This window comes from Acinonyx jubatus, chromosome B1, assembly GCF_027475565.1.
Source record: "Acinonyx jubatus isolate Ajub_Pintada_27869175 chromosome B1, VMU_Ajub_asm_v1.0, whole genome shotgun sequence".
Lineage (NCBI taxonomy): Eukaryota > Metazoa > Chordata > Mammalia > Carnivora > Felidae > Acinonyx > Acinonyx jubatus.
In genome coordinates, this window is record NC_069382.1 from 48,184,854 (window position 1) to 48,206,571 (window position 21,718).

Here is a 21,718-nt window from a genome sequence, read left to right on the forward strand (position 1 = left end):
GTCTCCCTCTCTCTGCCCCTCCCCCGTTCATGCTCTGTCTCTCTCTGTCCCAAAAATAAATAAACGTTGAAAAAAAAAATTAAAAAAAAAAAATAATTTGGAGTTTATCCTACAGACTTGTAAACTGAGATAGGGTAGATGGAATGGCATGACCCCAAAGGAGTTAAAGGAAGGTGGGGGCAGAGTAGGGGAACACCGAGTAAGAATCAAGCAAAGGTAGAATGGTTCGAGCAGCAGCAGGTGGTGAAATGCCAGAGGCCAAGGAAGGAGACTGGGGGCAGGCTCTTGCACTAAGGGATTAGGAAATTCTGTTTCTGTAGGTGGAGAAAAGGATTAGAGGTCAAGGAAGGAGGGAAGGAGGAGGCACCATGAAGCTCAGACAGCTAGTAGGTCAGCAAGCATGCAGTATGTCAAAAACAAACACAGAGTCATCAGTCAGCCACTTTGCAGTTTTGCATTTGGGGAAATTTACAAAGGCCATGTGTTTGCTTAACTCCACACTCTCAACCAAAATAACCTGTCCTGGGCTCAGATCCATAAGAAAATGTATCCCTTGCTGCATGTATATTTGAAAAATAATGGGAATCATAATATTAGTCTAAAAGTAACATCTCCATCTGTACTCCAGGTTGCCACGAGAAATTAACTAACCAAACCAAGAAGGCTTTTGTGTTTTTCCAGAGACTAAGCTTTCTTCCTCAAGTTGCAAGCTACTCTTCACGCTTCCAGATCCAAAGTACAAATTCTTATAAAGTGGAGAGTCCAGCCCAATGCTCTTCAGATGTTTGTTCACGAAGGGGCAAGAGAAAGGATCTTTTACCTAAAAATGCCTCCAAAAACGGGATCGATCTGGTCATAGATGGGCTGAGTGATGGCTTCGTTCAGATCTATTCTTGCAAGAGTCCTGGAGGCATAGATGCCATTTTTCAGGCAAACAGCTTTCAGAGTCTGATGAAAGCCCTGGTTTCCTCTACTCCTCTAGGTAATTAAACAATAAGTTAATAGTTAGTAAACATTAACTACAATGTCACAGGATCAGAATTGTATTGCCTTTGGCCACAGGCTATGACCAAGAATCACAGGGAAGAGAAGGGACAGCTTCATGTTTCAGCATACTCTTGAGCCAGACAGAGGGCACAGCAGTCACGCCTGAGTTGGCGGCTGCCCTGGCTTCCGGAGCGTCTTGTGCTTCCTTGATCACAAGTCTCCTCATACAGTTTCTATTTATCTGTTTACTCATTGCGCTTCTCCACCAGAACAGCTGCTCGTTGTGGACACAAACAGTGTCTTATCTGCCTTGATGTTCTTACCATCTGGCAACAGCATAAGCAAGTAGTGCTTAAATGAACAATTATTAAATGAAAATGTGCTATGACCCTACTGGGAGTATATGTTTCAGACCTTCCAAGCATAGTCCAAGTTTTTAAATACTTTTTGTTGAATGCCTAATAAAATGTAATTTGATTTGTACATCTTCATAACATTTTTTCCCAGAGAAATAAATTCAAAAATCAGAGGCAAAAAAAATACAATGAAGCTAGAGCCACACAAGACATTGATAAATCTTAGCCAGATGGTGATTCTTAGTAAGGGGAATAAAAATATATTTGCACTGACCAAAATTTTAGTGGAGGTCCTTGTGATCAATCAATGATATATGCTTCAAGGAAATCTGTTTCAAGTGCATGGTCATGTAGCATAATACAATTGGCATCATACTATAAATATATATATATTCATTTTAATATTCTGCTCTTTTCACTTAATAGTATAACATGAACATTTCCTCAAGTCATTGTAAATGCTTGCAAAAATTGTTTCAATAACCACATAATATCATGTGGATATATCCCAATTTATTTTACCATTCTCTTCTGGTTAGATATTTAGGTTAGTTTACTATGTTACATAATAATATGATGGTAACATATAATGTTTGCCCAAATTTCTGATCACAGAGGAAAGTGTCCTATCCAAGACACCCGAGACATGTCTGTAGTTACAGAGAAAAACACCATTTAAGAACTGGTGAGACAGGGGACAGTTCACGGGATGACATCCTAGCAAAGGTCTCAAGATGTTCCTTCTATGAGCAAATTGTCTCAAAGGAATGGTCTCCGCTTTGTGCCTTTGCTTTCTCAGAACCTACTTACTCACTTTTGGTGATCTGGGATCTTTTACCATCATATAGAAACAGTTTTCCCCAGAGTCACTTACTTACCCCAGGCCTGATGAAATAAATAAGCAATTATTTATTATCTCTCACCAGCTCTGTGGGTCAGGAATTCAGATATAGCTCAGTTGCTGTTTCACTGTTCACTAGATGGCCAGGCTGTGTGGCCAAGGTTAAAAGGCAGATAAACACCACCCAGAAAAGAGACAAGTACATGATTCAAGGTCACTGAGAACAGACAATATTCACACTAGGCTCAGGCAGTACAGCATTTACTTACAGCAAGAGGAGATAAAGTGTGCACAAGATCCAGCCCTTTGCAACACATGGGTCCCTGTGGCCAGCAGACCCCCTCCACAGCCAATGCAGGTGATCCCACAATATGGGATCCCACAATGTAGAAGGACCCAAGCCCTCCCCCACAGGATCTGAAATACAGAAAACTGGGAGCTAGCCCAAGGGCCTTGGCCGCCTATACTAAGCAGAACAAAGAAGTACACACTGAGCATAAAACAGGGAAGAATATTTCCACACAAGGCGATAAGCCCAGGACAGGCTGTGAGGGCTCTTTATCTCTTGGTAAGGAAGTGATCCAGGCCCAAGGCCCATTCTTATGTGGCCAAGTGGGGATTGAAAGACCACATGCACAGGCTGACCTTTCCCAACAGCGGGCCAGTGCTGGCTCAGGTCTTCTCCATGAGGCTCCGTCAGGCACTGGCTGGGGTTACAGTCACCAGAATGGGGCCAGAGGACCGACTCCTAAGGAGGCTCACTCCAGAGTTGGCAAGGCGATGCTGGCTATTAGACAGACTTCACTACTTTTGTGGGGATTTACAAATGTTGAATCACATAACTGGTTGGCAATCACAAGTAGCTGCAATCGTTTGCAGAGATGCAACAGGCAAGTGTAGGGGTTGGGCATCCAGGCTCTGAAAATAGAGAGGCCTGCAGTAGATGTGGATCCCATATGTGGCCACGGACGAGTTGTTCAGCCTCTGTAAGGCCATAAAATGAAACTAATAAGAGTGTTTACCACCTGGAATTGTCGCGAGGACTGAATCAGTGATGCCCAGTATCTGGGCACCAGAGTCAGCATTTCTTCCACGTTTGCTGAAGGCATGAGCCAATGCTCGTGCACATACTACATTCACGGACACTCAGCTGCCCGCTTCCACACGGAAGGCATGCCACCTCTCCTTCTCCTATGTCAGAAATCTGAGAGTCCTCTCTGATGACCCCACGATCATTGCCACTTCTTTACTGTTTTAGCTTTCAGTTTTCTAGCGTTTTCTCTCTGTCCAATAACAGAGGCATCTCCTTCCCTCTCATCCCAGTCATGGCACATACCTACTGATCTAGATCCCGAAACAAACTCTTATGAAAGCCATGCAGGTAAGAGCACCCAGATGAGATCATATGCTAGAAAGGTAGTATCATCTGTGTATATAAAAAAGCCCGCGGAAATGTAGAGCCCCATTGCACACCACCTTTTCTCTGCTAACGTTCTAGCTTTCCAACTCATAATAAAACAATGGCAACAACATACAATCTAGGTGCTGCTCCCAGCTCTAGATACTTCTGTATCATCTTTGTCAGATGAGTGGTGTTGTGCATCACGTTTTACTCTTAACAGGTGTTATGGAGTGAACTGTATCCCTCTGAATCAACATGTTCAAGCCCTGACCCTGATGTGACTATATTTGGAGATAGGGCCTTTAGGGAGGTAATTAGGGTTAAATGAGGACTTAACGGGTGGGTCCTGATCTTACTGGACAGCTGTCCTTATACGAAGAGAGAGAGATGCCAGGGAGGCACACATAGAGAAAAGACCATGGGAGAACACAGCTAGAAGGTGGCCTTTTGCAAGCCAAAAACAGAGGCCCCAGGAGAAACCAACCTTGCACTGCTTTGATCTTGAGCTTCTAACCTTCACAACTGTCAGAATAAATGCCTGCCATTTAAACCACCCAGTCTATGATATTTTGTGTTATGCAGCCCTAGCCAACTAATACGATACGCCTTTTTTCCCCACCCCTTAGCCTTAGATAAATAAAGCCTGGCACTTACATTTTTATCCCTCAGAAAGCCCATATAAGAAATTAAAAGATAAAATAATTTGCATGCCTAGTGAGAGGGTTCAAGATGTTTCCTTACTGTGCAATCGAATTGACATTTATATCAACCCCGTTAAGATAGGTAGGGCAAGTATTTAGCACCTCATTTTGCAGAAGAAAAAAACCTACAAGCTTAAATGGGTTTCAGGCCTCACCCAGGGCTACACAGTGGATGATGGGTAGAAAGACCTCAGATCCGAAATTCCAGCTCAACTCCACTGAACCATGCACTCTTTCCTCACCATGTACAATTGGGCAGTTCTCACTAAATGCTTTTCTTGTATGCAATTTTCACCCTCTCCTACTCTCTTTTAGCTTTTTAGTTCCTTCAAAGGCTATGGAATAGTGCAAAACGAGCTTGGAGGTAAGGCAGATGTCACCGAATATTACAGGTCCTCCCTGGAAAGGGTCACTCACCACCAGGCATGTCCCGAGGATCCGTCGGTAGGAAGCCTTGGCATTTCTGACTCCTTCTTGCAGAGGCTGTTTGATGTGGGCAAAGCACTGGTCAATGACCTTCTCCAGAAGCTGTATCTTCTCTTCCACAAATCTCCGCAGGCCACTCATGTGCAAGAATTCGTTCTAGGGACAAGGGTCAGAGAAGCATAAGGCCACCTCCTCTCTAAGGACACTTTCTCTCAAACTTTGCTTCCTTTATGCTCATCCACCAACACAAGATTTAGCCTGAGCTAATCACCTCAGATGATTTCTATTGTCCCAGTAAAGCATCTCTCAGTGCACAAATCTCCTTAAGTGTTGTGGATTGGAGAACACAATAAATATATGCCTCCTGCAACTTACTTTGGGCGTGTAAACCATTAGGCTTTTTGAGGGAATAACTAGTAGAATAAAAATCCAATTGCTGTTAAAACATATTTTTCATTGACATCTGATTCTACTAACATTTAGTGGATTTTGACTGGGCACAAAACAGTTTTTGAGGATAGTGTTTCTCAAAATTTAACATGTGTGCAAATCACAGGAAGAATTTGGTCAAATCCCAAAACCTGAGATTCTACATTTCCAGCAAGCCCCCAGGTGATGCTGCTCTTCTGGGCCCTGGGCCATACTTTGAATAGCAAAGCTACAGGACACAACAATAAAGACAAGGCCTTTTCTTCAAAGGAGAATACAGTCTAATCAAGGAGGAAAAGATCTACTGAAATGATACAAGGGAGAGGTAGCCTTGACCCCTAGGTTCCAAATTGGGAATTGTGTCGTGTTGTTCCCTGTGTGAGAATCTTGGGGGACCCCACAGTGCCTGCAGCAGATGGAAGCCATACTACTTAGCTTAGCACTTAAGGCTCTTTATAGCCAGGTCTCAACCAACTTCTCCAGCACCACCAGCTCTCTGTTTGCCCAAGATGTCATCCTATCCCAGGGTATCTGCTCCTGAATGCGCTACCATTTCCCAAATGTGTCATCCCTTTTGTGACCCCATGCCTTTGCACAAGCTTCCCGTCCTTCCAGACAAAGCTCCAAAGCACCCATGTGGTGGAACTGGCGCTCTCTTTCCTGTGCTTCCATTGCTTTTTGTACATCCCTGTGTTCCAGCCTTCCTCCTGCTGTGCTATGTCAGTCCCATCCCATATCTTCTTCCCTAGACTTGGAACTCACTGAAGGATCCACGGACAGTGTTATTCATGTTTGTTTATTCTGAGGCATGGCACAGGATGTGTGGCTAACAAACAATTTGGAGTGAACGAACGCCCCAGAGAGACTGTTAGACAACGTGGGCTTTTAAATTCTATTCCAAATGTGATGACAGAAATAGCTCTCAAATTGATGTGTGACCTTATACAAATGACTGAGCTTTTCTGGATCTTGATTGTATCGAAGTGAATGAGGTTGAATATTCCGGACAACAGGTGTTCCTCAAACTCCCACACTCTGTAAGTCTTAGAGCAGACGAGTTTTAAAGTTTATGGAGACTATTCAGCTTCCAGCGAACCCTGGGGATTCCCATAGTTTTTCACCAGTAAGAATTCTATAAGCCATACTTTTCTTTCAGAATGCCTTCTGGATTCTTTTGAGTTTTTGGTGTCACTGGTGATCAAAAGGAAAAAAGAAAGGAGTCACCAATGGAAACTCTATGGGCAAGATGCTCACAAAGGCTCACCCTCAACAAATCCTTGTTGAATAAACAAAAGAATGATAAGAAAGAGCAGGTCTGGGAATAAAGGAACAATTAGAAGAGGAAAAGCTGGTATTTACTATGAATAAACACAGGGCTCATTCAACACTGAGATGTCATAATGAACTTCCTACTGATTCATAAAAATAATGACTAGATCCCTGTTCATTTAAAATCACTATGCAAACTCTCTATTTTTTGGTTTGAATCATAATCTTAAAACTGATATACCACCACATTCTTAGGTTTGATTTTTTTTTTTTCAGAATGCAAAGGAACTGACAAAACTCTTGCCTTCCAACTTTCCATCAATGAACAAAGACTGAGACCAATATCTGAGGCCAAAGAATTTTGAGGGAAAATGCTGGCAAAAGGCTATCTGAAGGGCTACCCGAGAAGCGCCAACCGGCTCCCTGCCCTGTGTTTGCTGTCGCCTACAGTCTGGCTGCAAGGATGGTATTTCATCCCCACACGGGCTGCCCCTCTGCCTCAGCAGAGGAGAGCATGAAGGGGGGGGGGGGGCGCACTTCTGAGTTTGATTGCAAAATGCCTTGTCCTTGTGTTTGTAAAACAAACCAACCGCACACGGCACCACATCTGATTTGTTTTCCATCAGCATTTCCAAAAGCAATCTTTTGCTGGGCAGAGAGGCGATTTTCACCCCGAAGAACTTTTTCGGGAAGTTAGAAGGTCAAATGCTTCCCTGGTATTTCAGAGGACAAAGTCAAATTAGAGAATCTCAGATTCCAGGAGGTTGTTTTATGCTTTGTTTAATTTTTTTAGTTTTTGGTTTGTTTTTTTTTTTTTGTCACAGAAGTAAGCCAAAATGAGGCATAAGAAACATGATGAAAAAGACAGGGAACCTCTCTCTATATATCACTTTTATATAGAATTTTTTTAATGTAGATATTTGACCAAAACTGCAGATGCCGTCTACAGTTGGCATTGCTTACTCTTCACATTGAGGTCAGGTCCCCATTATCTGCTCCTCCTGGCCACTCCATGGGGCCAAACTGGGTATACCTACCCACATTCTCAGGACCAGCCCCTTGAACTCTCATAGAGCCCTACTGGTTCACTTTCTCTGGCCCTACCTCCTTCTGCATGACAAGAAATTGGGCAGTTTGGTTGTGCAAATCTGATGGCTGAAAGCAAGTGTAGAAATAAACACCAACCAAATGAGAACCTGCAAAGGCTATTTATTCAGAACTTGCTGTAGCAAGAGAGTCAGCCACCATCACTTGGGTTTGGCAGAGACTCAAAGGCAAGCAGAGGAGTGGGAAGTTTTCAGGTATGCTCCCATCTGAGGCTGCTGGCACAGGGAAGCTGTGGGTGGGCTAACTAGAAGCAAGGATCCTATATGATTCGGTAGGGTGCATATTTGGCTTCTCTGGCTGGAAGCAGGGATGTAGATTAGGAAAGTTGCCGATTATTAACCCATCAGCCCATTGGGGCTAATTGTTATAGACATTATTGCTTAGCTTCTTGGAGTCAGATAGCAGTCTGACTCCCCATGAGTCTAATTTATAGCAGGCTGTCCTCCCAAGCTCATTATTGTAGATAAGGGGCTGGTTTCCTAGGCAGGTGGCTACAGGCTGTGAGTCAGAGTTCTGATTTTTTTGTTTTTTTTAAGTTTATTTATTTATCTTGATAGAGTGAGAGCAGGGGAGGGGTAGATAGAGAGAGAGAGAAAGAAAGAATCCCAAGCAGGTTCTGCACTGTGAGTGTAGAGCCCGATACGGGGCCAGAACCCATGAATTGTGAGCTCATGACCGGAGCCAAAACCGAGAGTCAGACACTTAAAAAACTAAGCCACCCAGGTGCCCCCAGAGTTCTGGTTTAACATATGACTTCCTACTTGTATATTCAGTCCCTCACAAAGAAGCAATGCACTTGGTGACTGATTGCAGCAACAGATCTTTCTCCCAAACTCTCCCCAACCTCTAACCTAGCAGCCTATCCATCTTATTTTAGGGTAAAAAGAGCCACCCACCAAAGAGATAAATTTGTCCATTACTATGAGAAAAGTAATTTTGAACTGGCCATTCAGAAGGTCTGCATTCTAGATCATGAAGATAAATACATAAACTCTTTGCTGACTGTCCCTCCTAGATCCCTTCCTCACATTATTTTGCTAGGCTGCTCTGAGTTTGAGATTCTGATGGCACCAAGGCATAAGGGAAATCTATAGACAGACGAAAAAGTTTTTGGACTGGAGCCATTCCTTGGTAGGATAACCAAGAATTGCCAATATTCTACTAGATTGAAACAGATCACTTCTGTTATCACTTAAACACATTCCATCTTCTTCAAGTCTCAGGAGAGGTAAAAGCAGCTGCTGATTGATTTTACATTTTCCTCTCAACCCATGCAAAATATTATTTGTTTCTTTTTTTACTCAAATGTCACAATTTTAACCCCCTAATTATCTTTTTGTCCACTTTGAATTTCTGGGCTTAGTATCTTCCTTTGATATGAAAAGAAAAATTATTGTAAGTTATTTTTCTAGCTTTGCAAAAGGGAATGTTCTGCTCAGTTTGGGAGGCAGAAAATACACGCACAGGTATCTCTCATACCGGCAGGTTTTCCATGCAGTTGAAACTGTCCGTGAGGAGCAACAGACCAAAGGCTTCAGTAACATACTTGGTCACCATCCTCCTCTTCTTGTCCAAGAGCCTCTTCCTGATATAGCCTCTTAACTTGGGGATTTCTGGAATTCACAGGCAGCACAAACCATTTTAAAAGGCCAGAGTTCACAGCAAATAGAATCCACAAAAATTAACAGATCAGAATGGCAGTCTGAATTAACCACAGTTGAGGTCCTACATGGGCTGACTGCCCACTCACTACACCAGCTTTTCTGAGGGTATTTTCTCCGTGTCTAGGATCAACAATAAGGAAGTTAGCCTCCTAATTCCTAATTTTATTTAGCGGTACAAGTCAAAGTAAGTAGAAAAGTGCAGGCTGCTTAAAAACATTGGCACTTCCCTTTGGCCTGCTACTCACCAGAATAGTTGAATCAAAGGTGCCCACAATCCGAGATACTCAGCTCTTCAGTCCCCCTAGACTTCTCCATCTATATCAAATAACCCTTAACATGAAAATCACTCATGCCTGCTGTAGAAAGGATGAGAACCTCTGCTGAGTGGGATTCATGTTAGTCCTAATGCTGTGTTCGTCAGAAGGTAACAGACTCTTCCTACCTTTTCTCCCATTATTCCCATAAGTGGAAATTCTCTTTTTTTTTTTTTTTTGAGAGAGAGAGAGGGTGAAAATGAGTGAGGGGCAGAGAGACAGAGGGAATCCCACCAGGGACAGAGAGAGAGAGAGAGAAGCAGGTCTCACCCAAAGCAGGATGCCTGCTAACTCGAAGCAGGTCTCGTCAAGCTCGGGTCCTGCCTGCTTGCCCACTTTTCACTGAGTGCTCCAGTCACACAGACCTTTAGGTTCTTTGGATTTGTACTCACAGCACCATTTAACCAAGCTTTATTTTTACCTTGATGTTTTACACACGGCTTAGTATTTGCTCCTCATGTAGATTTTAAATTCTGACAAGAAAGGGGTCATGTCTTCTGCTTCTTCCTCCTCAGAGACAGAGCATACAACAGAAGCTCAGTAAATACTAATACCTGTAGCTGGGTGAGTGAGGAATCTCAAGCCAAACACTGAGAAAGGACAACCCAATCACTGACCTCTACCAACTCTTGGTAGACTTTGGATGAAAGAGGAATTGTCTCAGGCACCACAATGCAGAGAGAAAAACAAATACATTTGTTAATAGGTACAGAAACTGTGGCAAGCTGGAAATGTGGCGCAGAAAGTTCTAGAGAGGGAAATTCAGAGCTCAATCTTGAGAATTTTAGAGACTGAGATAAAAAATGTATCAATTACCAGTTTCCTCCTCGGTGAGGAGAGCCTGTTGCCAGTACTCCTGGGCGCTGACTGTGTACACGAGATCAGAGGCTTCCAGAACCTTGGAGTCGGCAGGCAGTTTTCTCTGAAGGGAGAGCGGCACACGGAGAACAGAATACTCAAACATGGTAAAGGAAATAATGCACAGGCCTTACAAGAGCCTTCAGCAAATTTCAGCTCACTAACTTTCGGTGCTGCAACAGCCCCTTAAAGAACACACAACACCTTGTACGTCAGGTCTTCCTATCTGTCCAGGCCTCATAAGGTTGGATGTTGTAAGAAAACTGCTACATGGAAACTATTCTCTCAGGAGGTAAAAATAGCAGTTTTAGGGGTGCCTGAGTGGCTCAGTAGGTTAAGTGTCCGACTCTTGATTTCGGCTCAGGTCACGATCTCACAGTTCGGGAGTTCGAGCCCCACGTCACACTCTGCACCAATAGTATGGAGCCTGTTTGGGATTCTTTCTCTCCCTCTCTCCTTCTCTCTCTCTCTCTCTCTCTCTCTCTCTCACTCTCTCTCTGCCCCTCCCTCTCTCTCTCTCTCAACCCACCCCCAACATAAATAAGATTTTTTAAATAAATAAAAATACCAATTCTAGAAGGAAATGTATAGAGAAAATGGTTTAAAGTGTACCAAAGTGTTCACAGAGGGGAAAAGTACCACAGGCTATATGGTAAGAAAAAAAGCACAACTCCAGCAAAGGCAGCGATGTGCTGCACCAGCACATGAGAGCCTCGGCACACAGCTCTCCCCAACTCCACCTTTAGTGACATCACCCTGGTAGCTTGAAATTGGCAAAGGTGGGAATCAGCAAGTGCTAGAAGTCAGGACTTTTGGGGTTTGCTTCTTTTATTTATTTGTTTGTTTAAAAATTTTTAATGTTTATTTATTTTTGAGACAGAGTGCAAGTGGGGAAGGGCAGAGAGAGAGAGGGAGACGGAGAATCTGCAGCAGGCTCCAGGCTCCGAGCTGTCAGCACAGAGCCCGACGCGGGGCTCGAACTCACGAGCTGTGAGAGAGATCATGACCTAAGTCGAAGTCGGATGCTCAACAGACTGAGCCACCCAGGCACCCCTTCTTCTTTTATTTTTAAACAGAAATCTGGTTGTTATATATTTACCTAAACACCACGACACTGGGCAAAGGTTGTGTAAAAAAGTACAAGTTTCTTAGCTGGGTGGTTAGTGAGTAATCAGACACATTTAAAAGCAGAGTAGTGTTTAAGTAAATGATGGTGTTAAATGGCAAGGAATTAAGAATGTGAGTAAATGGGGTTTTTTATTAGAAAAATCATCACCACAGAGAAGTAATACTAGAAGTATACATAAATATTGTTTCAAAATCTTCATTTTTCTCACTTAAAAGAGAAAAATCACAAAGTGTGCATGTGTGTGCGTAGGTTTGGGGGCAGTAGAACACCATAGAGAGTCATCAGTCTCTTCCTGATGCAAAGACACAGAAGAGCTGAGTGAGTCCAGAGACCACATGTCTGGCAAGTGGTAAGCCCGTGTAGTCAAGGCTGGAATAGATATACCTGGATAGGCTTCCAGAAGCCTCACACACTGCAGACAGGGCTGAAATTATACAGAAGATTTGCCACAATTAACTTTTTTCCTTTCTGATAGCGTTTTGACTTTGGGAAAACAGTTTAGGGAAAGTTGAAACTATCTTCCACTGGAAGATAAAATTGATACGGAATTAAATTTAAGTAGGGTTTAAAACAGTTGAAAGCAAGAAGTATGCCTAGCTGTGTCTAGGTATTTACCTTACTTAAAACCTTGCTCTAAATTTTGTATATCTCTTCTAAAAATCATTGAAGATTAGTTGACCCTTGTGCTTGTTATTATAGTGCAGAGAAATATTTTTATGGTGCCAGTGAAGTGACTACAGTATGCAGGTTCCATTTTATTATAAAAGAGATGTCGTTACAGCTGGAAGGTAGGTGGATACGACCTTGCCGGATACAGCAAAAGGTAAGTGGATACTCACCAAATCGTCCTATGGAAAGATTAGTCACTGTTGTAATTCACACACATTGCTTATTACCACAGTTTGTAAGAATATTTTGTATATGAGAGAGAAGAAACCTGTAGCTCAAAATAGAAGGGATACTAGGGGCACCTGGGTGGTTCAATCAGTTAAGCAACTCTGGCTCAGGTCATGATCTCATGATTCCTGAGTTCTAACCCCGCATCGGGCTCTCTGCTGTCAGCACAGAGCCCGCTTCAGATATTCTGTCCCCCTCTCTCTCTTACCTTCCCCCACTCATTCTCTCTCTCTCTCTCTCTCTCTCTCTCTCTCAAATAAATAAAAAAAAATTTAAAAAAAGTTTTTAAAAAATAGAAGGGATACTAGATAGAAGCAGCATCAAAAAGAGATAGCAAAGCTGGAGATCAGTAATACGAATCATGACTCAATTTTCAAAACATCTATCTTTTCTAGCTCCATCATTAAAATAATTTTGCAGTGATATCATCCTGTCCACTTCTTTTACTTGTATTAAGTCATTTAATATGAACCCCTACCACCCCGAGTCTTATTTTTAATATTATTCTTTACTAAATGAAACCCAAATGTCTTTGAGAGTAGTACGTCCATGTCTTAGGGCAGGGAAAAATAAAAGGGGCCTGAGTATTTTGTTGTTGCCAAAGAGCAAAAATGTTTTTAAAAGTGTCTGGGTAAGGTTAAAAAGATCCAGCTTAAATTATGGGCTCCTGTTGGCCGAGATATGGACTTGAACATCAAAAAGAACACAATAATTTTATGAAAAGCCATAAGCCCATTATAACCTTCAAACTAAGTAAAATAAGTAATATTAATAAGAAATATATATGTGTTGGTCTCTGCCACTGGTTCCTGACCCAGGACTCCTAAATTCCTTATAATTAGGAGTCATAGGAGAATCCTTTGTTCTAATTTAGTCTTTGACCCCAGTTTTCAGCATAGAGTTCCAAAAACCATCGTCATTTCCTAAGTGATAAGAGCACTAGAAGCATCTCTTATTCTTCTTTTATGTGTATTTATTTATTTTGAGAGAAAGAGAGAGAGAACAAGCAGGGGAGAGACAGAGAGAGAGAGGGAGAGAGAGAATCCCAAGCAGGCTCTGCACTGTCAGCATAGAGCCTGACATGGGGCTCAAACTCACAAACCATGAGATCATGAACTGAGCTGAAACCAAGAGTCGGACGCTTAACCAACTGAGTCACCCAGTGCTCTGAAGCATCTCTAGATCTTATATTTGGTCTTTGACTCTAGTACCTGACACAGAGTTCCTAAATCCCTTGGAATTTTCTAAGTGATGGGAGGGGCTTTTTTTTTTTTTTTTTTTTTTCCAATGAGGCAACTCTGGGTGAGCTCCTGAGTGGGGGCTGGTCACAGAAAAATCAAGCTATTAGAAGTTTGGAATTTTCAGCCCCACACCCCATTTTTCAGAGAGGGTAGAGGGGATAGATATAGAGTAATTGACGATGCCCTATGTGAGAAAGCCTCCATAAAACCCCAACAATATGGGGTTCAGAGAGCTTCTAGGTTAGTGAATGCATCCACATACCAGGAGGGTGATATGCTCCAACTCTTCAGGGACAGAAGTTCTTGCATTTGGGAATCTCTCAGAACTTTGCCTATATATCTCTTCATCTGTATCTTTTATCATATCGTTTATTATACAAAAAACTGGTAAATGTAAGTAATTCTCTCATTGCATTCTGTGAGCTGTTCTAGCAAATAATCAAATCCAAGGGGGAGAAGGTCATGGGGACCTTCAATTTGCAGCCAAGTCAGACAGAAGTTGTGAGTAAACTGAGGACCTACTGTTTGCATCTGGCATTTGAAGTAGGGGGCAGTCTTGTGGGACTAAGCCCTTAACCTGTTGGATCTGATGCTATGTCCTGGAAGATATTGTCCATTGAGTTAAATTGCAAGATACCCTGCTGGTGTCACAGAGAATTGCTCGATGTGAGAAAATCCCAACATGGGTGTCAGAAGAATTGTGTTTTTTTTATTTTTTTTCAATGTTTATTTATTTTTGAGAGAAAAAGACAGAGCATGAGTGGAAAAGGGGCAGAGAGAAAGGGAGACACAGAATCCGAAGCAGGTTCCAGGCTCTGAGCTGTCAGCACAGAGCCTGTTGCAGGGCTCGAACTCAAGGACAGCGAGATCATTACTTGGGCCAAAGTTGGACGCCTAACTGACTGAGCCACCCAGGCACCTTACGGGTATCAGAAGTATTGTTAAGTGTGTTAGCATGGATTGGAAAAATCAATATCATTAAAATGTCCACACTGCCCAAGGCAATCTACAGATTCAATGTAATCCCTATCAAAATACCAACAACATTTTTCACAGAACTAGAACAAAAAGTACTAAAATTTGAATCGAAGCACAAAAGGCCCCAAATAGCAAAAGCAGCTGGAGAAAGAAGAACAAAGCTGAAGGTATCATGCATCCAGACTTCAAACTATACTACAAAACTACAGTCATCAAAACAGTATGATACTGTTCATAGAGTATCATATACAGTATGATACTGCTCATAGAGTATCATATACAGTATATACAGTATACTGTTCTATACTCTTCAATGGAAGAGAATAGAGAGCCAGAAATAAACCTATGCTTGTATGGTCAATTAATCTGCAACAAAAGAGCCAAGAATATACAATGGGGAAAACACAGTCTCTTCAATAAATGGTATTGGGAAAGCTGGACAGCTACATGCAAAAGAATGAAACTAAACTACTTCCTTATACCGTATATAAAAATAAGCTCAAAATGGATTAAAGACCTAAATATAAGACCTAAAGCCATAAAACTCCTAAAAGAACACATAGGCAGTAAACTTTTGGACATTGGTCTTAGCAATATTTTTTTGGATCTATCTCCTCTGGCAAGGACAACAAAAGCAAAAAATAAATGATTGGGACTACATTAAACTGAAAAGCTTTTGCACAGAGAAGGACACTGTCAATAAAACAAAAAGGCAACCTACTGAATGGAAGAAGATATTTGCAAATCATATGTCTGATAAGGGGTTAATATCCAGAATATATAGAGAGCTCATGAAAGGGCACACCAAATAAAACAAAGAATCCAATTAAAAATGGGTAGAGGAAATGTCCATCAATTAATGAATGGATAAGGAAGATATGGTATTTATATATAATAGAACATTACTCAGCCATCAAAAAATGAAATCTTGCTGTTTGCAACGACATGGATAGAGCTAGAATGTATTATGCTAAGCGAAATAAGTCAATCAGAAAAAGACAAATGCCGTATGATTTCACTCATATGTGGAATTTAAGAAACAAAACATAAACATATGGGAAGTGGGGAGAGAAGAGAGGGAAACAAACCACAAGAGACTTAGTGATAGAGAACAAACTGAGGGTTGCTGGGGGCGGGGGGGTGGGCTAAATGGGTGATGGGCATTAAGGAGGGCACTTGTTGGGATGAGCCCTGGGTGTTGTATGTAAGTGATGAATCACTGAATTCTACTCCTGAAACCAATACTGCACTGTATGTTAACTAACTAAAATTTAAAATTAATTTATTTATTAATTTATAATTTATAATTAATTAATTAATTAATTAATTAATTTTAAAAATGGGTAGAGGAACTGGATAGACATTCTTCCAAAGAAAACATACAGGTGGTCAACAGACACATGAAAAACGCTCAACATCACTACTCACCATGGAAATGCTAATTACAACCACAAGATATCACCTTTTGCTAGTCAGAATGGCAAGTATCAAAAATATAAGAAGTAACAAGTGTTAGGGAGGAGGTGGACAAAAGGAAACCCTCATGCACTGCTGGTGGGAATGTAAATTGGTACATCCACTCTGGAAAACAGTATGGAGGTAACTGAAAAAATTAAAAATAGAAATGAAATACCATGTGATCCAGCAATTCCACTTCTGGGTATTTGTATGAAGAAAATGAAAGCACTAATTTGAAAAGATACACGCACCCCTATTTCACTGCAACTTTATTTATAGTAGGCAAGATATGGAAACAACCTAAGTGTCTCTTGATGGATGAGTGGATAAAAATGATAGGTTATACATATGTACAGTGGAATATTACTTAGCCATAAAAAAGAATGAAATGTTGCCATTTGCAACAACGTGGATGCACCTACTGGATATTACACTAAATGAAATAAGTCAGACAGAGGAAGATGACTATCATATGATTTCACTTATTTGTGGAATGTAAAAAACAAAACAAATGAACAAACAAAACAAAATAGAAACAGACTCACAAATACAGAGAACAAACTGGTGGTTGCCAGACTGGGGGTAGATGGAAGGATGGGCAAAATAGGTGAAGGGGATTAAGAGGTACAAAATTGCAGTGACAAACTAAACAAGTCATGGGGCTTTAAAGTACAGCATAGGGCATATAGTCAATAGTACTGTATATTGTAATAACAGCTGACAGATGGTAACTAGACTTATTTTGCGGTGATCATTTTGTACTATATAGAATTGTCAAATCACTACACTGTATACCTGAAACTAATACAATATTGTGCATCAACGACTTCAACTTAAAAGAAGAAGTATTATGAGTGTGTTGCCAGCATGAGAGCAAAAGGGAGACACATGGGAGTAGTATGGCTTTCTTTACAGGTACCCTGAAGCAAATGTAAAATACTGTAGGTAAAAGGACATACATGAGAATGCAAACACCCAGCTCTCTTCCACCTGCCACATACAATTAGTCATCCAGACATATAGATGTGAGCTCCCTAACATCTCTTGAATGCATCTCCTCTCTTCTAGTCCTACAGTGACTGCCTAGTTCAGGCTCTTAGCGCTTCCAGCTTTGATTACAGGAACAACCTCCAACTGGTCTCCCCAGACCCAACCTTCACTCGCCCCTCCCCCATCCATTTTACTTAATAACAATCTTTCTAAATACATAGCATTTCCAAATTGAGGTCCATAAATGTAGCCTCCGGGGGTCCGTCATTTTTCCTATGCTATTGTTTCCTAATTTTTATTTTTATTTATTTATTTTTTTAATGTTTTATTTTTGAGACAGAGAGAGACAGAGCATGAATGGGGGAGGGGCAGAGAGAGAGGGAGACACAGAATCGGAAGCAGGCTCCAGGCTCTGAGCCATCAGCCCAGAGCCTGACATGGGGCTCGAACTCACGAACCGTGAGATCGTGACCTGAGCTGAAGTCGGACGCTCAACCAACTGAGCCACCCAGGCGCCCCTAATTTTTATTTTTATAATAAAAAATAAGCGTGGACATCTATACAAATGACTATCTTACATCAACTTGTGTCTCATATTTTCTATGACTAAGATTAAATTTGCTCCATGAGAAGGCATACAGTACAAATTAAGCTTTCGTATTAAGTCAGGCTGAAGTAAAGTGGTTGGAGAATTAAGGCCATCAGATGGCCTGGCCGTCAGAGGTGAGGGTGTGCAGACCTCAAAAGGACTTGACCGTTATAGTCAGAACTGCAGTCACCCCGCAAGTTGGCTCACTGTTGTCCAGACCCCATCTCATATGCACCAACATTTATTAGCATTTGTTAGCAATAAATTTATCATTAGCATTATTAGCAATAAATATAGTTGTGGATTGTGTATTGAAGTATTTTGTGTTTTTGTTTCCAGAAACAATATGACCAGGCACTCATTAAATGCATATTTCTGTAATGCCAACAAGAACAATTAAAGAGAATAGGAACAGCTTTCCTCAGTTATTGCCTCATTAAAACCAGTATTCAAGAATTGCTTGGTCCAAGATTTTGGCTTGAGTATGAAATCTGACTATTATGAATTAGAAACAAAAGCTCTGAAAGTTTCAGCTCCACACTGTACATCAGATGATTTTCTGCATCAACGTAATTGAATTCAAAATATGGAATGCAATTAAATATAGAACTGGACAGCAGGCCATATGTTTTCACTATTACCCAGCACTGAAGATTTAGTTTCAGCAAAACCAAAAACATCTATCACATTATACTAACCCTGATGTTCCACTTCTATGTTTCATTAATATTTTATCTTAAAATTGGTTTCAGTTTTATAGTAGTATGAGGCTATTACAGTAAGGAGTTTTATAACGATTTCTGTGATAGAATAACAAAAATAATCTAACAAAACACCAAGATTCCCACAGAACAATTTCTCAAGTTTGACAAACACAGCTCAGACTTTATCTCCCAAACCTCCTGCAGAAGGCCCTTTCTCTCGCTTGTTCATCTTACTAACGACTACTGGCTCTTTAAAATTCTGCTCAAGAGTGTGAGTTTTCCCTGCACCTCTCTGCAGCACCACCACCCCCCCTCCCCCACCTGCCCTGGACTGCCAGTGTGATCTGTGCATCTTTCTGTGTTTCCCTCAGCATTCAATGCATTCCTACAGCAGATCACCCTCAAACAGTGTGGTGATCTCTGATTTTACCTGCTCATATTTCTCAGTAGACCATATGCTCATTCAATCCTTCCAACAACCACAGGAGGTAGATACTATCATTTCCCAATTTTACGGATGAGAAAGTGGAGGCTCAGAGAGGAATGGTAATTTGCCTAAGGTCACAAAGTTATTCATCAGTAGAACTAAGTTAAGTCCAAATTGTCTACTCCAAAGCTTTTGGCATAGCTACAATGCAAGACCAAATAGACAAGTGTGAGTGGTTGAAAACAGAAAAAAATACATAGGCAAATCTGTTAACTCACCTTTAGTTTTTCCTTGAGAATTCCATTCCTTTGTAGTTTTATCACTTCATTTCTTTCTAAAACGGCCTCTCGCTGACTCTGAATAGCTTGCTAGATTGGGAAGAGAAAGGAAAGCATGGCAAAGAGTCCAGGGTTATCAAGAGCGATACAGCGATAAGACGCACATCTCTTTCGGCAATGTATCTTCATTTGGCCCAGACAAATGTGCATGTGTTCAAATTTTATAAAATTAATCATGAAAGTATTATTTAAAAATAACTAGTTCACGCATATGTCCAAACTCACTAAGATGTTTACACTAAACGTGTGCAATTTTTTGTATATCAATTATATCCCAACAGAGCTCAAAAAATAAAAATAAAAGTAGTCCATACTTACATTTCCCACTTTTCTTTCCCTGAAATGAAAATTATAACAATTACTTAACTCATTGTGTGTCATGGCAGTCTTTCAACTTTCCCTGAGAGCAGTATATACCTTAATACCTTTGCATACACTTTCTTTGGTCCACATGTTCCCTCTTCTGATCCACCTCCAGGGTCCATTTGAGAAAAGTGTCTTTATTTCTCAATGTTTTGCTGGTGGTAGAATTTTCCGTGACCTCACCCACTGGCCCAGTCTCTCCCATAGTACTTTGTCCCTCTCTTATCTTTTTTTAAATGTTTATTTATTTATTTTGAGAGACAGAGAAAGAGGAGCAGAGAGAGAGAATCCCAAGCAGGCTCAGCACTGTCCGCACCGAGCTCGATCTCACAAACCACAAAATCACGATCTGAGCTGAAATCAAGAGTTGGACACTTAACCGAATGAGCCACCCAGGTGCCCCAGTGTGTCCTTCTCTTATAATCTTTAACCCTCTTTTAAGTCAGTGATCTCAGTGACTAGGCAATATGCCTCTCTGAATCTGCAGCCCCTACCACCATGCTCAATAAAGGTTTCATAAGTTTGACTGAATTATGTTTAGTTGCAGAACTGGCATGGGAAGGGAGAGCTGGAGATACTATTATGGGGTGGGGGGGTGGGGTGAAGGGAATCTTCAGGGGGGAAAACAAACAAAGCTGAAGTTCCAACCTAGGCCATGAAAGTGAGAAGTTGGAGGAAAAGCCTTGGCCTATTTCTTCATCCAGGAAGTTGTCTCTGCTTAGTGAATTCCTGGAGAATTCAAGTTTCAGTGGGTGTGGGGGAGATGACAGGTGACAGGTAGAGATCCTCTTTTTAGAGCAGAGAAGCATTAACAATGTTACATCTGGTGACCATATGCCCCGTGCACCCAGGACAGACCAGTTTATACCAGCTGCTTCTCTGTAAGAGTTAATAACACCCCCTTTCCACCTTCAAAGTGTGCCATATAGAAAATAAATTATAGCTCTCCTGGGTATGGGGGTACAGAGGTCTACATGAAAATAAGGACATTTTAACATCTATTAAACTCTAAAATGCTTACCTTCCATTAAAATTTTGTCTGAGTATGACTCTGTAAGAATGCTGCTACTTTTGGCCAAAGTTCTGAAACTTGGAGAACTTGCTCCAAATGGGTTTAAAATCTGAAACAGAATCTGACACTTCAAAGCTGTACCGTGCCAGACAGTACTATAGAAAGTGCCAACTAGCCGTGGGGGCATCTACACTTCCGTATCTGTGGGGGGCGGGGAGGACCATCACACTGCACACCTCCAGGAGGTGCTCTTTGCATCTCATATACATGAGTGGCTCCCCTGGAGCTATATAGGCCACAGCCTATTGGGTATTAAGCAGCTTCACTGGAGGAGGGTCCCCAACGGTTTAGATTCCCAAGACAATCTGCTCAAGGGTCCTGATGTCCCAGGAAGCCACCCAGACTCCTCTTTCATCCGCAGCAGTCACTTCTCTAAGTCTGAAACGCCCAGGGGTCAAGGCTCTGTTGTTACAGTAGTCGGGGCCCATGGAGGAAAGCCCACAGGCCTACAAACCCAGCACGGTACCTTAGATACTCCAGCAGGTGGAGTTTGTCGGTCTTGGTGACCACCAGGGCAATGTCCCTGCAGAAGCCCCTTTGGCAGGCTTTGATGCTCTCATTCAAAAGGTCTTCATGGGCTCTCCCTCCAGAAACTCTTTCGATGTCACTGATCAGCCAGATCACTGAGCACTTATCAATGGTCTGTGAAACATAATCACAATAGGTTTAAGAACATAAATGGTGTCTCAGTTGTAGAGGACGTGGTCTCTTCATGTATCATTTGTGGCCTCCATGTTCTGCCTCATCTCTCTGCCAGTCCCACCTCTCACCTCTCTCCACGGCACTCTCCATGTACCAGCCAGACTGAGCTTCTCGAAGTTTCTCAGGTGTGACCTGCTTTTTTATCTCTCAGGACCTTTGCACTTGCCACAGCCTCTGCTTGACTTCCATCTGCTCTTTGAGACTGCTAACAGCCACCTGAGGATGGGTTGGCCCCCCCTCGTCTGTATCCTACAGCAAGCACCTAGACTTACCTGCCATTGTACCTCACAGAGCTATTGTACAGGATCAGTTCTTTGCACACTCCCCGCCGCCCTGCAACTGCAAGGGACCTGATGAGAAGTGGCTACACTTTACAGCTTGGAATCTACATCACCTCCAGTACAGTGCTTGGCCCTAATAGAGGCTTCATAGATGTCTGTGGCATTAGTGATTGACAGAATTCAAGAAATCAGACC

At 41.8% G+C, this 21,718-nt stretch overlaps 1 protein-coding gene and 1 long non-coding RNA gene across 14 annotated transcripts in view; one reads left to right on the forward strand and one right to left on the reverse strand.

Moving 5' to 3' along the window:
* Nucleotides 1–10,999, forward strand: part of LOC113602528 (uncharacterized) — a 64,552-nt gene extending 53,553 nt beyond the window's left edge. Inside the window, exons 2-3 of one of the 2 annotated variants that reach the window (XR_003424000.2) lie at nt 629–982; nt 6,688–10,999. This is a non-coding gene — a long non-coding RNA (uncharacterized LOC113602528). The remainder of the gene's footprint in view (nt 1–628; nt 983–6,687) is intronic. The other variant, XR_008296000.1, reaches the window with a different exon arrangement.
* The window catches only part of NUGGC (nuclear GTPase, germinal center associated), a 55,818-nt gene that overhangs the window by 8,365 nt on the left and 25,735 nt on the right, over nt 1–21,718 (reverse strand). For all 12 annotated transcript variants that reach the window (XM_027069967.2, XM_027069942.2, XM_015088021.3 and 9 more), the window contains 7 exons: nt 21,007–21,182; nt 19,424–19,442; nt 19,046–19,135; nt 10,313–10,418; nt 8,998–9,131; nt 4,705–4,869; nt 821–978 (listed from right to left, as the gene is read on the reverse strand). In XM_027069967.2, coding sequence (XP_026925768.1) covers nt 821–978; nt 4,705–4,869; nt 8,998–9,131; nt 10,313–10,418; nt 19,046–19,135; nt 19,424–19,442; nt 21,007–21,182 — 848 coding nt within the window. The remainder of the gene's footprint in view (nt 1–820; nt 979–4,704; nt 4,870–8,997; nt 9,132–10,312; nt 10,419–19,045; nt 19,136–19,423; nt 19,443–21,006; nt 21,183–21,718) is intronic.